The following is a 13,883-nucleotide window of genomic DNA, read 5'->3' on the forward strand; positions in this document are numbered from 1 at the left end:
TATATTTATGGTATATTTCATATGAAGGCACACTGAAAAATGTAGCTGTCTATTCTTTGAATCTATTCTTACTTATTGGTGAGGTCATTGATGTAATCTGTAAATAACTTAAAAGGAAATACAAAGGAAAATACTTTCTGTCTGAAAGTGATGGGGCTTTTTTCTCTCTATATTCAAATGGCCAGTTTAAATACTAAAATTACAAGACTGGGTTATTTTACAAATAAATATAAAAATAGGTTATAAGCATGTGGTGAATCTGAGTCACAAAAGCATTTTCTGAAGAAAAAACTTGATCTTCTATATTTTATTTCCATTTACTCTTCTGTTCTTCTCTATTCTAGTAATCTGCCTGTTCTTTTCAGCATTCTGCCTGCAGATTGCAAGAATCGTTAACATGTCGCACTGTTACCCTAGATCCTGGGAACTCATCCTTCTATAAGGTAAAATCATTCAGAGAAACTCACTGAAGTGATTTGTTCATTTTTAGCTTGTTTTGTCTGACAGTAGACTAGCTTGAAACAAGCTGATAAAAGAACTTTAATAAATCATATATACTGTTTGCTTTATCTCTTTTTTCCTGTCTTCATACATCTCTTACTACCTTCCTAATTATCTTTCTAAAATAATTAAGTGGAATGTGTATATCCAGGAATGTATTTTTAGTGTAGAATTTGGTAATATGTATTTTCCTAATTTAAGTTAAATCAGTTAGAAGCAGAGCTGTTTGCTCCTCCTCAGCTTGCATCAGCATCCTTTTGCTTTCATTTTTTTTCTTGTGGTTTTGTTCAGAAGACCATTCAAATAGAAAAATTATTTTTCCTAATTAATGTTTTAAATCCTTTGGTGGTAAGTTTTTAATTGCCAAACAGCTGAATACCACAAACACTGCAGGTGATGCGCTCTCACGTTATCAAATAAATGTTCAAGGTACAGCTTATAATGTTGAAAAATAGAAAAATAAATTGACCTTGATGAAGTGTATCTTCTTTTGTCTGTTCCCAGGAAAGTTTATTTCAGGTATTTCTACTGCTGAAATGATTAGAGTTAACAGCTTTTTCCCTCCATTTTATTTTACAGGGTCTCTTCATCTTCCTGATATATGGGGTGTACAACACAGAGGTAAGTCTGCTTGGAGTATCTCAAGGCTGACAGAGTGAATGAGAGAAATGACAGGTTTCTTATCTTGATAACTGAGGGACAAAGTTGGCTTTCCATATGAGTGTCCTACTGCCCTTCATGCTTGGACTAGCTTATATGCATCCCAGCTTACCATTAAACATAGACACCCTCAATAAAGGGACAGACTCATTTCTCATAGGCATTGACTAATATTTTACTGCTGCTTTAAGTTTTTTGAATTTCAGGTCTGCCTTTTAACACTTAGCTAAACCTGACAGTCCAAAACTTTCATTATTTAGTCTACATTTTAGAATGAACTGAGTTTGCATGCTAATTAAACTCATTCAGTTATAATGGGAACAAATTTTACTTACTTCAAAATTTTGCTGGGTATTAAAAAACTGCATGAAATTCCTCCCCCCCCCCCCCAATTACATATTTTTAAGATATTAAGATTGACCCAAGGCTTTGCACTGGCTTGGTCTATGGGGAAAGTACTTGATCTTTGCAGGTTGAACTGTCGAAAGGGGAAGTAATTTTGACAGATAAAGCATTAAAAAAAGGAAAAAAAAATAATTTATGCACCTTGTTAAGTTACCTCCGCTATGTTAATGATAAAAGTTTGTGGTAATATGTTCAGTTCCAAGTTTTTAAGCTAAGGTACTTCTGCAGTTTACACTTTAACAGAATTTGGAATTCAGTAGTAAAACCCCATAGAAATGGAAAAGATTTTCAAAGTCAGTGATTAGAATTGAAGCAGAATTCTATTCAGATTTTCTTAGCATTCAGTGGAGCATACCCTATTAGAAAATTACTTTCACCAGAAAAAAAAAAAGCTGTTTCAAAATAATGAACCTTTAATCTTGTTTGTGATGACTTATTTCTGTATATGCAACTAAACTCATAAGCATCATTAGTAGTGCGGGGTTTGTTGAAATAGCGGGCCATAGGATAAAATTACAGAATCATAGAACGGTCAGGGTTGGAAAGGACCTTAAGATCATCAAGTTCCAACCTCCTGCTGTGTGCAGGGATGGCTCACACTAGCCCATGCTGCTAAAGGCTCCATCCAGCCTGGCCTTGAACACTGCCAGGGATGGAGCAGGGATGGATCCTGTAGTTGAGGACCACAGTGGGAAGCAGCACTGGTGCACCAATCCACCAGTGTGTGATTACTGTGTGCCAGTGCTGTGTTCTTGGCTGGCACAAGGTTGAGTTGTGTGGAAGCACTGGCCAACCTTACATTTAAACTTGCAGCACCGGTGTGCAAGCTCTGTGGGAAGCACAACCTCCTGACAAACCACACTGAAGTATTTTGTTTCTTTTTGGCAGTACCTCACTTGTGGTAGTAGCTTTGTTGACTCTGTGGCATTATATGCAACGAATGGCATTGTTTCGAGATGAAAGCAGCAACGGCCATATTCTAATCTCTGCTAAAAGCCTCAGCATCGCTGTATTTGCACCACTTCAGTCAGACCGCCCATCACACAGGCGCTGCGCACGTCGGGTGCTTTGCATGCACTCGGGCTGGGCGATGACATTAGCATAGGCGAGGCTGCACCTGTGACTGCGAATACTAGTCGAGCCTGTCCCGCAGCGGGACAGCCGGCGTGTGCCCGGTCCCGTTAGCCCCGCGAGCAGCGCCGGGGGCCGGTACCGCGATGTACCGGTTAGCGAGCACCACACGTGGACACCGCCGCGCTCTCTGATGGCAGGAAGGATGTCGCTTGAGCTATTCTTAGACCTGCGGCGGCACGTCTAAGGCCTCCCCTACAGCCTGGCCGTGGCGCTGCCCGGGGCTTCCACCTCGGCCGTGCGGCGGGGCCGAGGCTCCGGCTGGTCGCGACCGGCACCCCGCGGCAAAAGGGCCGGCAGCCTGCACCCTACCCACGCGAGCGCGGCGGCGGCGGCGGCGGGAGGGATGCCATCGCGCCTGCGCGGTGCTGGCCCGCTGGCTGCCCGTGCGGCCGGGCCATACCCAGCGTGCCGCGCGGCGCGCATGTGCAGTGCCGGGCGCAGAGGCTGCTAATTCCATTGTGGAGCGGACGCGGCGTTATTTTTAACTGGAGGCGGCGGCGGGAGCCGTAAGTGCAGCCCGGGCCGGGGGCCGCCCGTCGGCGCGGGGGGGGGTGGCGGCGATGCGCTCGGACGGCGGCTGTAGGGCCGCCGCGGGAGCCAGCCGCTGAAGCGGGCGCCCGCCAGCGAGGCAGCGAGCGGTGTCCGGCGGGCGGGCGGCGGGTCCCGCAGCCCCTCTGGGCCGCGCCTCCTCTCCGGCCCGCCTTCCCGGGGGATGAAACTCGGCAGCGGTTTCCTCGGCGGCGGCGGCGGCGGCAGCGGCAGCAGCAAGAGGGCGACGGCTATGGAGCCCACCTTTACCCCCGGCATGGTTATGTTCAACCACCGCCTGCCCCCGGTCACCAGCTTCACCCGGGCGGCCGCGCCCCCCCCGGCGGCCCAGCACCCCCCGCAGTGCGTGTTACCTCCGGCCTCCGCCGCCGCTTCCTCCACGGCGGCGGCCGAGCCACCGGCGCCTCCTCCCCCTCAGGACATGACTTTCAAGAAGGAGCCGGCGGGGGCTTTCCCCTCCGTGCCCTCCTCCTCGCAGAGGAGCCCCTGGGGCTTTCTGCAGTCCCTAGTGAGCATCAAGCAAGAGAAGCCCAGTGAGCAGGAGGAGGAGGAGCAGCAGCCGCAGCACCACCACCACTATGGGGGGCTCTTCGGGGGAGTGGGGGAGGAGAGGTCCCCCGGCCTAGGGAGCAGCAGCGGCGGCGGCGGCGGCGGCGGCAGCAGCGAAGGAACCGGCCAGAGTGTGATTCAGGACCTCAGCCTTCTTCACCACCTGCACCAGCATCCCCACCGAGACCTGTTACTGAGTGGCAGAGGCGAGGGCGCCCCTGGGAGCTCGGGTGAGCCAAAGCACGATGCCCAGGTCAAGAAGGCAAAGAGGCCAAAGCCAGAAACTCAGGGAATCAAAGCCAAGCGGAAGCCAAGTGCTTCATCCAAACCCCCCCTGGTGGGAGATGCAGAAGGTGCCATTGCGTCCCCCAGTCAGAAACCTCATGTCTGCGAACACTGCAGTGCTGCCTTCAAGAGCTCCTATCACTTGCGCAGACATGTGCTCATTCACACAGGGGAGAGGCCTTTCCAGTGCAGCCAGTGCAGCATGGGTTTCATCCAGAAGTACTTACTGCAGAGGCACGAGAAGATCCACAGTAGGGAGAAGCCTTTTGGGTGTGACCAGTGTAGTATGAAGTTCATCCAGAAGTACCACATGGAAAGACACAAGAGGACGCATAGTGGAGAAAAGCCATACAAATGTGACACTTGTCAGCAGTATTTTTCAAGGACTGATAGACTGTTGAAGCACAGAAGAACATGTGGTGAAGCCATAGGTAAAGCAGGGGCTGGAATGGAGCCCGGATCATCCAGTAACATGGGTAGCTTGGCTGCATTGTCTCAGGGAAATACAAGTTCCTCAAGGAGAAAAAGTAAAACAAAAAGTACATCCACTGAAAACAAAGGAAATAAGTGTAGCAGTAAAGTAACTGAATCTCAAATTACAAGTAATGTGGCCATGCCAAATTATGCAGTTGATATTCCTATTGTGTCTTCCAGTGGTGGTCTAGTTGGCACAGGCGTAGAAGAACTTCAGAAGAAGGTGCCAAAATTGGTCTTGAAAAAAGGAAGCAGAAAACAGACAGACAAAAACTACCTTAATTTTGTATCACCACTGCCAGATATTCTGGGGCAAAAACCACTGTCTGGGAAACAGAGTGGCTCTCTTGGCCTAGTAGCCAATACCGGTGTAGAAACTATTGGCCTTCTCCAAAGTACAGGTGGTAAACCAGGTCAAATAAGTAGCAATTATGATGATGCCATGCAGTTTTCAAAGAAAAGAAGATACTTACAAACTGCAAGCAGTAACAGTGCCTTTTCAGTTAATGTCGGACACATGACTTCCCAGCAGTCCGTCATCCAGTCTGCAGGTGTTAGTGTTATGGATAACGAAACCCCATTATCTCTTATTGATTCTGCATCTTTAAATAGTGAAATAAAGTCTTGCCACGACAAGTCGTGTATTCCTGATGAAGTCTTACAGAGCCTTTTGGACCAGTACTCTCACAAATCGGAAGGCCAGAAAGAAGATCCTTTCAGTATAACTGAACAGCGTGTGGACTTGCACACCTCAGGAGAGCATTCAGAGATGGTTCAGGAAGAAAACTTGAGCCCTAACTCTCAAACAGTTTCAAATGATAAAGCAAGCATGTTGCAAGAATACTCCAAATACCTCCAGCAAGCCTTTGAAAGAACAACCAATAGCACTGGTTTTGCTTTTGGACCCAGTTTCCAATTTGTTAGTTTGTCTTCAACTCTCCATAACCACACTCTGTTTCAAGACAAACAGATATACACTACATCACCGCTCGAGTGTGGCTTCAGCCAGTCTGTTACCTCAGTATTGCCAACTGCGTTGCCAAAACCTCCATTTGGGATGTTGCTTGGATCTCAGCCAGGCTTTTACTTGTCTGCTTTGGAGGCTACGCATCAACAGTTGACTCCTTCTCAAGAGCTGGATGATCTCATTGATCCGCAGAAAAACCTAGAGACTTCGTCTAACTACCAGTCGACATCTCAGAAACTGACTGGCCAGAAGGAACAGAAAAACTTAGAATCCTCAGCAAGCTTTCAGATCCCATCTCAGGAGTTACCTAGCCAGATAGATCCTCAAAAGGACATAGAGCCTAGATCAACCTACCAGATCGAGAACTTTGCACAAGCGTTTGGTTCTCAGTTTAAGTCGGGCAGCAGGGTGCCAATGACTTTTATCACTAACTCTAATGGAGAAGTGGACCATAGAGTAAGGACTTCAGTGTCAGATTTCTCAGGGTATACAAATATGATGTCTGATGTAAGTGAGCCATGTAGTACACGAGTGAAAACCCCAACCAGCCAGAGTTACAGGTAAGGTCCTGACTGTGACCAGGCTGTGGGGTCTTCTTAATGTAATTTTGTTTTACTTTGACAACACTGCCATTGGAATGTTTCTACACAGTCCTATTGAGAATAATGTAACATGCCCTTTCAATGCAACTTTTCATATTTAGTTTATTTTTAGTGTGATTTTTTTAGATCTGTTTATTACGGTTTTTAATCAAAAAATCAATAGATTAAAATAGTGGTTTTGTTCAAGTGACAATGTTTAGCAATCAAATTTACATTATATAGATTGTCAGGGAATAGCCCAAAAGATTAAAATGCAAAAAATTAACTTTGTTCCTAGGACTAAGGTTTATTCTAATTACTTTACTCTCAGGAAAGTGTAATGAAGCATGGGAATTCTATGCACCAGTAGTGTATTGGAACTTCCAATTTACAGATAGTGACAAATATATATCAGCTTTTTGAGGAAGGGATCTATGACATTTCAAGTTGCTGTCTTTTATGTCTGGGCTGATATGAATTTTGCTACCTAAATCTTGTTGTTTTTAAAGTACCCTTGTTCTTCCAGGTGATGCTCATTCCAGGCAGGTGGAGCAAATATTCTTGGGTCTGTATGAAGAGCCCAGAATGGTAGCTTTAATATAAACAATAATGTCCCCAGAACTCCTATGTAAGACTGTAATTCCAGAAAGAGATTCTGTTGACACAAACCACAAGAGCAAAACTTGCATCTGGTTCAGGTCTTTAGAACCCCAACTTTGAAACTACAGTCATAATCCAGATAGGCTTTTGGGATACATTATTTATTATACATGGTTCAAAAATGTTGGTCTCCTGCTTTTCCCATTTTCCATGTCCTTTTAGTGTATAAGGTTCCCTCTCTTCTGTTGTGCTTCCAGGTCCTCTGGACTTAGTCCTGGGATCTGTTCTGCTTCTTAATTTACACCTTTTCTTCCCCTTCTTCCCTATTCACCTTCTCATCTCAATAGCTAGCATTTAAAAAGATTTACATTCCAGAGTGTGCTTATCTTATTATGTACTTTCTGATGTCTTACGGCATCAGATGATGAACAATAAACACCCACATGTTTTAAAATTATGTCAAGGTTTCCATGTACAATAAGAAATAATCTACTCCCAATTGTACATACTAAGGCCCCTGTCCTGCATCAGGATCAGCTAACACTGACCCCTCTGCCCAGCAGTCTCCAGTGGTGTCTCTGGAGCTCTTTACAGTAGGGGTGTAGGGGTTTGCAGCAGTTCATCATTGCAGGCTCTTAGGGCCTAAAGCTGCAATTCCATCAAAGGCTTCTGGTGATGACAGAACTACAAAAGTAGAACTTGAGTGGCCTGTTAATATCAACAGAACTTTTCTTTGGAATTATTGCCTTACTTTATGTATATTTTGTGGTACATTATTTATTATATGTGAATCCTGATAAATGCCTGTGGAGCCACGGAAACCTGCTAGAAATACTGGTGGCCATTCAAAGCTGCTGAACGGCAGTGGCACTGTTCTAAACCACTTTTTGCAAATGTATTTTTTGATTAGTTTTTTAATGTAATTTTGGTGATGTTTATGCTGATGGTTTTTTATGTACTCTTGGTGATGTTTCAGTCTTACGTACTTTACTGGTGTCAGGAAAGTACCAGTGGTTGTTTGCAGTCTTATTGTGTAATCAGCCTATTACAGGCTTCCATGTATAATAAAGTTATTAACATTGTGCAAGTGTAAAACACTTCTGTTATGAAAGTGGTGTATTATTAAATGAATTGTTACAAAAATCCTGGGTAATTTTTCCTGTTGTCCCTCACCACTAAAAATTGATACCTGAGCCCACTTGTAACCTCTTTTACTAGGCGAACGATCTTTTTTTTTCTTACTAATCTAGAGTTTGTTCTCGTAGAAACCATGTAACTCCATTAACCTTTTCTTTATACTTGATTATGTATTTCACCCTATTTCAGTTTAAATAAGCAAACAACAACTGTTCTCTAAACCCAGAACCCAGCCTGTTATAAGGGGTGGAAGAGTCCGTAACCTTTTCATTTGTTTTACAGAGGTTATAATTTACAGTCTTTATATTGTGTGTAGTAGAAGTTGCATATGTATTGTTCTGGCTGTTTGCTTTAACTTAATAAAACCCATTATTTAGAAAATCATAAAGGTATCACTTCTATTATCCAGTCACACTTCTGAGAATCTATGAAGAAAATGTTATGACATTAAATTTTGAGAAGGACTTTTATAACTTACTGGCATATTTTCAGCTAGTTTTCTTCTTTCAATTTCTTTTTGGATATTTTGAATGCACTGTTTTAGAAGTCGGGTCTCTAGCTCATACCTTCAACTTCCAAGGCAAAACCTAACAGATTTCCTTAAAGTGTTCGTATAGGCTCATCTCTTCAAATCCTTGTCTTTTTATATATGGCCTTGGTTAAAAGCAGATAAATTGCATATTGTTAACTTCAAAGACATTTTGCAATTACTGGAAATCCAGAATGACACATAGAAAGTACAATTTTGTTAAGTAAAGATTTTAGAAAGTCCTCTGTTTTTATTGTGTTGCTCTAGCTTCTGCATTGTAGGGAAAGCCTAGTAAAAATATTACAGCAAAATACTCTAAAGCATTTTAAGTAATATGAAGATAGTTTATGAATTTCCTTTCTCTGTATTTCTCTTCAAATTTGCATGTGGATCCAAGTGTAGCAGTGCTGAAAGCCTCAAAATGGGTGAAAGGTATTGAAAAACAGAAGATAGCAAATTCAGTAAAGGCAGTAACATGGACCAGAGAAGGACTGTTGGCATGCTGAAAAGCAAATAAGGATTAAAACTTTCCAAAGTAAATCTTAAGTATGCTAAATGTTTATAACATTCTTAAGAATTACTGAAGAAAATCTGAGGGGGGAAATGACTGGATTTTTGAACTTTTATAGCTTAGTGCTTGTTCAAAAATGTTTCTAGGTAGAACAGAATCTAATTTAATACGGAGTCCAAATTTATTTTTCTTCACATAATGAAGGTTAAGGATATGGTAAAATGCATAGAAATCAGCATATAGCTTTGTCTTCTAGATGTTAGAAAGAACTCCATAATAAGTAGTAGTAAGACTATAGACTAAAGCTTTAGATGTGTGCCAGTGAGAGAAGGAAAAAGGAGAGCAAAATGGCCCTTGAGATTTTATTTTACCACTGTAGTTCCTGGTTTAGTTTTTTTTGTTATTTTTAAAGCATGAAAGAGGAATGATAAGCTGTTTCCTACCACTAACAGGAATGTAAAGAAGAATTTATATATATGATGATAGAAAATGGTTCATAAACTGTTATGCCTCGTATTATAGTAGCTTACATGACAAATTTTTGATTTGGAACAAGTGCACTATGGTACCCTGAATTGTGAATGAGTCTGTATGCCCCAAGCCACTAAAAGTGCATGTCTTACCTGCCTGCAGATGATCTAGAACAGCTTGCTAAAGCTTCTGGTAGTTCCTGAATTATTTAAATTTGATGGAGTTTTGAGTAGTGGGTGAAATTTTAAGAGTAAGAAATTCGTGAAATGGAGTTGAAAAAAATGTGAAAATGTAGTGGTGCAAAGGGAGATCACAGTTTCAGGTTATGAACTACTGATGAACAAAAGCTGCCTGATGCTTTATGGAGACCTTGAGAAGATACTGGAATAGTTCAATGTATTCCATTAGTGGGTTGTTTTTTTTTTTGTGTCAGCTGTATGGTCTTCCCTCCTCCCCTGGTCCCCAGTATTATATGATGAAAACTATATTTATTTGATGCTTCTGCTTTTTTCCCCACCAATTAGAAATCAGTGGTGTTCATGTGAAGTTGCAGTTGTGACTGTGAAAATGTTTGCTATACCTGAAAATGTAAGTGTGCAAATGTGTAAGTTACTACCTCGCAGTTTTCTATTGTATATGTTGAAGGTGACTTTAAAATGGAAGATACTGATTTTAGCACTGCTGACTACCAGCTTCAAACATTTGTGCTGGAATTTTCCAGCATTTGTCAGTCTCACACTCCACATACTATCTTTATGTGGGAGACTTCTGCAAAATTGCTCACTTATTTCCTAAAATAAGATTAAGGAAGAAAACTCTCTTGTTCCACTGGTGTTTTTGTCCCATGCTTCTTTATAAACAAATAAGAATCACCGCCCTAAGCTAGGACTTCATACTGGGTTGGTGGGTGTCCCTTGTTCCTGAAAACCAGATAAAAATCAATTAAGAGTTTTTGAAAATGTTTTTACAGTCAGAGATTTGAAAGTTTGGTGGCTCTGTCTCCAAAGGTGATCCCTCCAGGATAATGGATCAAGCTATTATAGTTGTTTGGGATTTTAATCTAAGTGGCAATTACTTCTAATGTGTCCTGCCTATATTTTTTTGTACAAACACTTAAGAAAGTAAGGTTTAATGTGCACAGAATTTGGAACACAGGACGTATGCCCTGTTTACCAAATGAACAGCTATGAAAAACTTTGTTATCCATGTTGTTAGAGACCTATTTATTGTGTTTTCCTTTTCACTTGCAGTTAAAGTCCAGATTTATTTCAGCATTCTTTGTTTTCTCACAGGTAGTAATGTCTGGCTACATTACAAAAGAAATTGTATTTTTTCATGCACTGATATTTTTGGGTTTTATAGATCCTGGCACTAAATATTTACAAGTTTCATGTTCACACCTATGACCTGGAAGGATAGGTACTGGAATTTGATCTCATTGACAGTGACTGTAGTTTTGTTCCTTGGTGTAAGACCGATACTGTTCCAAACTGTCTCTTTGGAGAGAAGTTCAGGAATAATTACCAGCTTAGTAAATGTATAATTGCTGATTCTCTAGAACGAAGTAGAAAGCTGTGGGTCAGAGTCATGGGGCAATTTAGCTCTTTAAGGTGACATTCAGAAGCCTCAATCACTAGTTGTCTTTTTTTTGTGTTCATCTGTGTGAATCTGGCACCTGCAACAACTGAAATCAGGTTCTGCCAGTAGCAGCCTCATTAAACATAGTCCTGCTTCATTCTCTTGAGTGCTGTTGTCCTGTTCACTGTGGATGCAAAGAGCAAGGCAGTGTCGCTTGGAAAAAATACTGTGTCATCATGTAATTAGTCTGTCACAATGTATGTACAAGATCAAGGATTAAAAGGAAGTTTATGTTCTGGCTTTTTTTTTCTTACAATTCTTGGTTCATAATCTTTATAGTAATGTAAGCTTTTGTGTATATCATACTACTGTATTTTCATACTGATATTTGTCAATATTTTGTTTTTATTAAATTCCAGTGAATTTGGTAATTTTAAACCCAAGGCTGTCATAAGTAACGGTATGATGCTGTGTTAGAAAGCTGTTTGCGTACTTGGGGACTTGGTCTGAAATGTGATGTTATCTAGCCAGACTCAAAGAATTAAGAACTAATTAAAGAATATATTTCTTTGATTATTTTAATACACTGTATCTTAAAATGTATTTTAAATAGTATCTTATTTAGTGCTACAAATGTCAAAACATTCTGTGCGTTAGTGTGCCATATAATGATGGTTATGCAGGATCTGCAGCAAGCATCAGGTATTCTGTAGCAGCACGTGTGCCACCTTCAATGCTAAAACGTGCTTTATCTAGATCTGTGTTATTATCATTTGGAATATTCCTATATTCTTGTTCAGTAGGAACCTTCTCATTTGTCCACAGCACAAAGTTATTTCATTTTGATTTTTCTCAAAGGCCAAAAGACTGTTTTTAACCCTACAGTTTTTCCTTAGTGTGTGGATTTCTCTGTCTGTTTGTACTCTGTTCCCAGTGGGTAGAAGGTTAAAGTGTTGATTGGGACTGGATGTGTGCTGGCTTATGGCCAGAATTTATATTGATGATTGTAAGGATGGTTCAGTCTGCTCAAAGATTATGAATATTTTTTCTGGAGGGGGAAAAAAATCTCACATGTGGGAGGTCTTTTGGATGTTCTTATGTTCTGAGATATGGGAATAAAACCAGGCTGAGACCTGTTTTAAAGAGTAGAATTTACAAATCCATGTACAGCTCTGTGAGCGATGAGGTTTAGAATTGCTTTAATTTGCCTTCCTGTAATGAGGAAATATATAGATGTGTAGTGAAACATTTTGCATGTTGTGCTTTAAATTATGGTAAAATATGCCTATGAATCTTCTTATCTCTTAGAATGAATTTCTAGAATGAAAAATATATATCTTAGAAAGTGCTTGCTAATACTGGAAAATTAGACTAATAAGGATTAGCTTATGCAGCTGAAGAGTGCATTTGTATTGTTAGTTTACGGCTTGGAATTTGGTCAGGGTGGTGGCAACATGTTTCGTTACAGAAGCTCACTGTCCTCTATATCTTAAGAGGTAGTAGTCAACCACATGATCTTGGTAGGAGGAACATGGCCTTCCTTTGGCAACTGAGCTGTGGTCATTGATTTGGAATTGTGAGAGACAGTGCAGCAAGCTCTGTTTGTTGTAACACCTCGGATTTGTTGCTTGGGTTTTTTTAAGATCTTTGAAGCCATTTCCAAATACTGATTCACTTTGTGACAATGAAATGCAGGTGTCTGTGCCAGAATTCTGCTATCTTGGGTGTGGTCAGCTTTAGTCCAGAGGGTTATTCAACAGTGATCAACAGCGATGTGTCGCTAAAGATATTCCACTATTTAGTTTAAGAAATTTGTCAGCCTTAGAAAGCTAGGTCAAATTATATCATGAAGCAGTTGATGTACGTGGTCCATCAAACCTATAGTCAAACATATACGCTTGGTGATCTTAGTGTAGAGTTTAAGTCTGTATGAAAGGTGTAGGTGATTTAAAAGTTTTCCTCAGCATTTCTAATAATTTTTTTCCAGGTTTACTTATATAATAATCATTTAATTATTATGACACATAATAGACTGGGGAGATGAGGGTTAAACCAGTTACTCATCTTGAGATGTTGGAACTTGGATTGTTTAAGAGATTTTCGTGTAGGTACAGTAAAATTGATTATTTCTCTTGGAGTTTAGAAGGGGCACTTAGGAGTAAAAGTGTCATATTTTGTTTTACATCGTTCTGGAAATCATACTTCACATGTGTTATCTTAAGGGTGGATGGCAAATGGAGTAAGACTTCTGGTAGCTAAAATCATCACATTTCAATATTTTAACACCGTATTCTGGTGCTTGCGTGTTTTGTTCTTACAATGAAGCTAAATTAAAACCTCTGAGAAAGAGGTCCCTCTAATACAGAATAATGAAGTCTTTAAATGAGTACAGTTATAGGTCATCATGAATAGGAATGCAGTGACCTTTGTCTTGACAATGAAGCTGACACAAGCTGCTCAAAGAGCTGTTCTTTTATTTTATTAGTTCTCCGCCAGAAAGGACACAAATAAAACAGAGGAACCCCTTTCTCCCATCAGTGAACAAAATCAAAAGATTAGAAAATGTATTGTAAATTGTCCGTTTGCAAAATCTAGAAATAACATTGGGTTCTTTCTCAATACAGATACTGTTACAGGAATGATGTGTGGCAAGGAGTTGGGAAAACCTTCTGGTTTCTGGAGATACTCTATAATTGTCTATTTTAATTTTTGGATCTACTGCAAAGAGGTATTCAAAATTGCCAGTGGCTTCTAATTTTGAATCTAGAAAAATCACAAATCCTCATGTTATTAATTTTCTACTTACTTCTGTGTGTATCTGCAGGTTTGTAATAGAATGTGTTGAAATACAGGAAGGCTCAAAATTCTTGGTGGCCTGCATAAAGAAGCCAAGCATTTTGCAGAAAATACATAAATATGGCTGTTCCTAATGGGGAGACCCTGTTGCTTTGT

General features: G+C 40.9%; 1 protein-coding gene across 1 annotated transcript; it reads left to right on the top strand.

Moving 5' to 3' along the window:
• Window positions 1-3,043: 3,043 nt before the first annotated feature.
• On the top strand, window positions 3,044-8,230 carry ZNF281 (zinc finger protein 281). The gene has a single exon (XM_065675273.1). The coding sequence runs from the start codon at window positions 3,413-3,415 to the stop codon at window positions 6,086-6,088; it is 2,676 nt and encodes an 891-aa protein (XP_065531345.1). The 5' UTR covers window positions 3,044-3,412; the 3' UTR covers window positions 6,089-8,230.
• Window positions 8,231-13,883: the final 5,653 nt, after the last annotated feature.

The sequence above is a fragment of the Lathamus discolor genome, chromosome 3 (genome assembly GCF_037157495.1).
Source record: "Lathamus discolor isolate bLatDis1 chromosome 3, bLatDis1.hap1, whole genome shotgun sequence".
Taxonomy (NCBI): domain Eukaryota; kingdom Metazoa; phylum Chordata; class Aves; order Psittaciformes; family Psittacidae; genus Lathamus; species Lathamus discolor.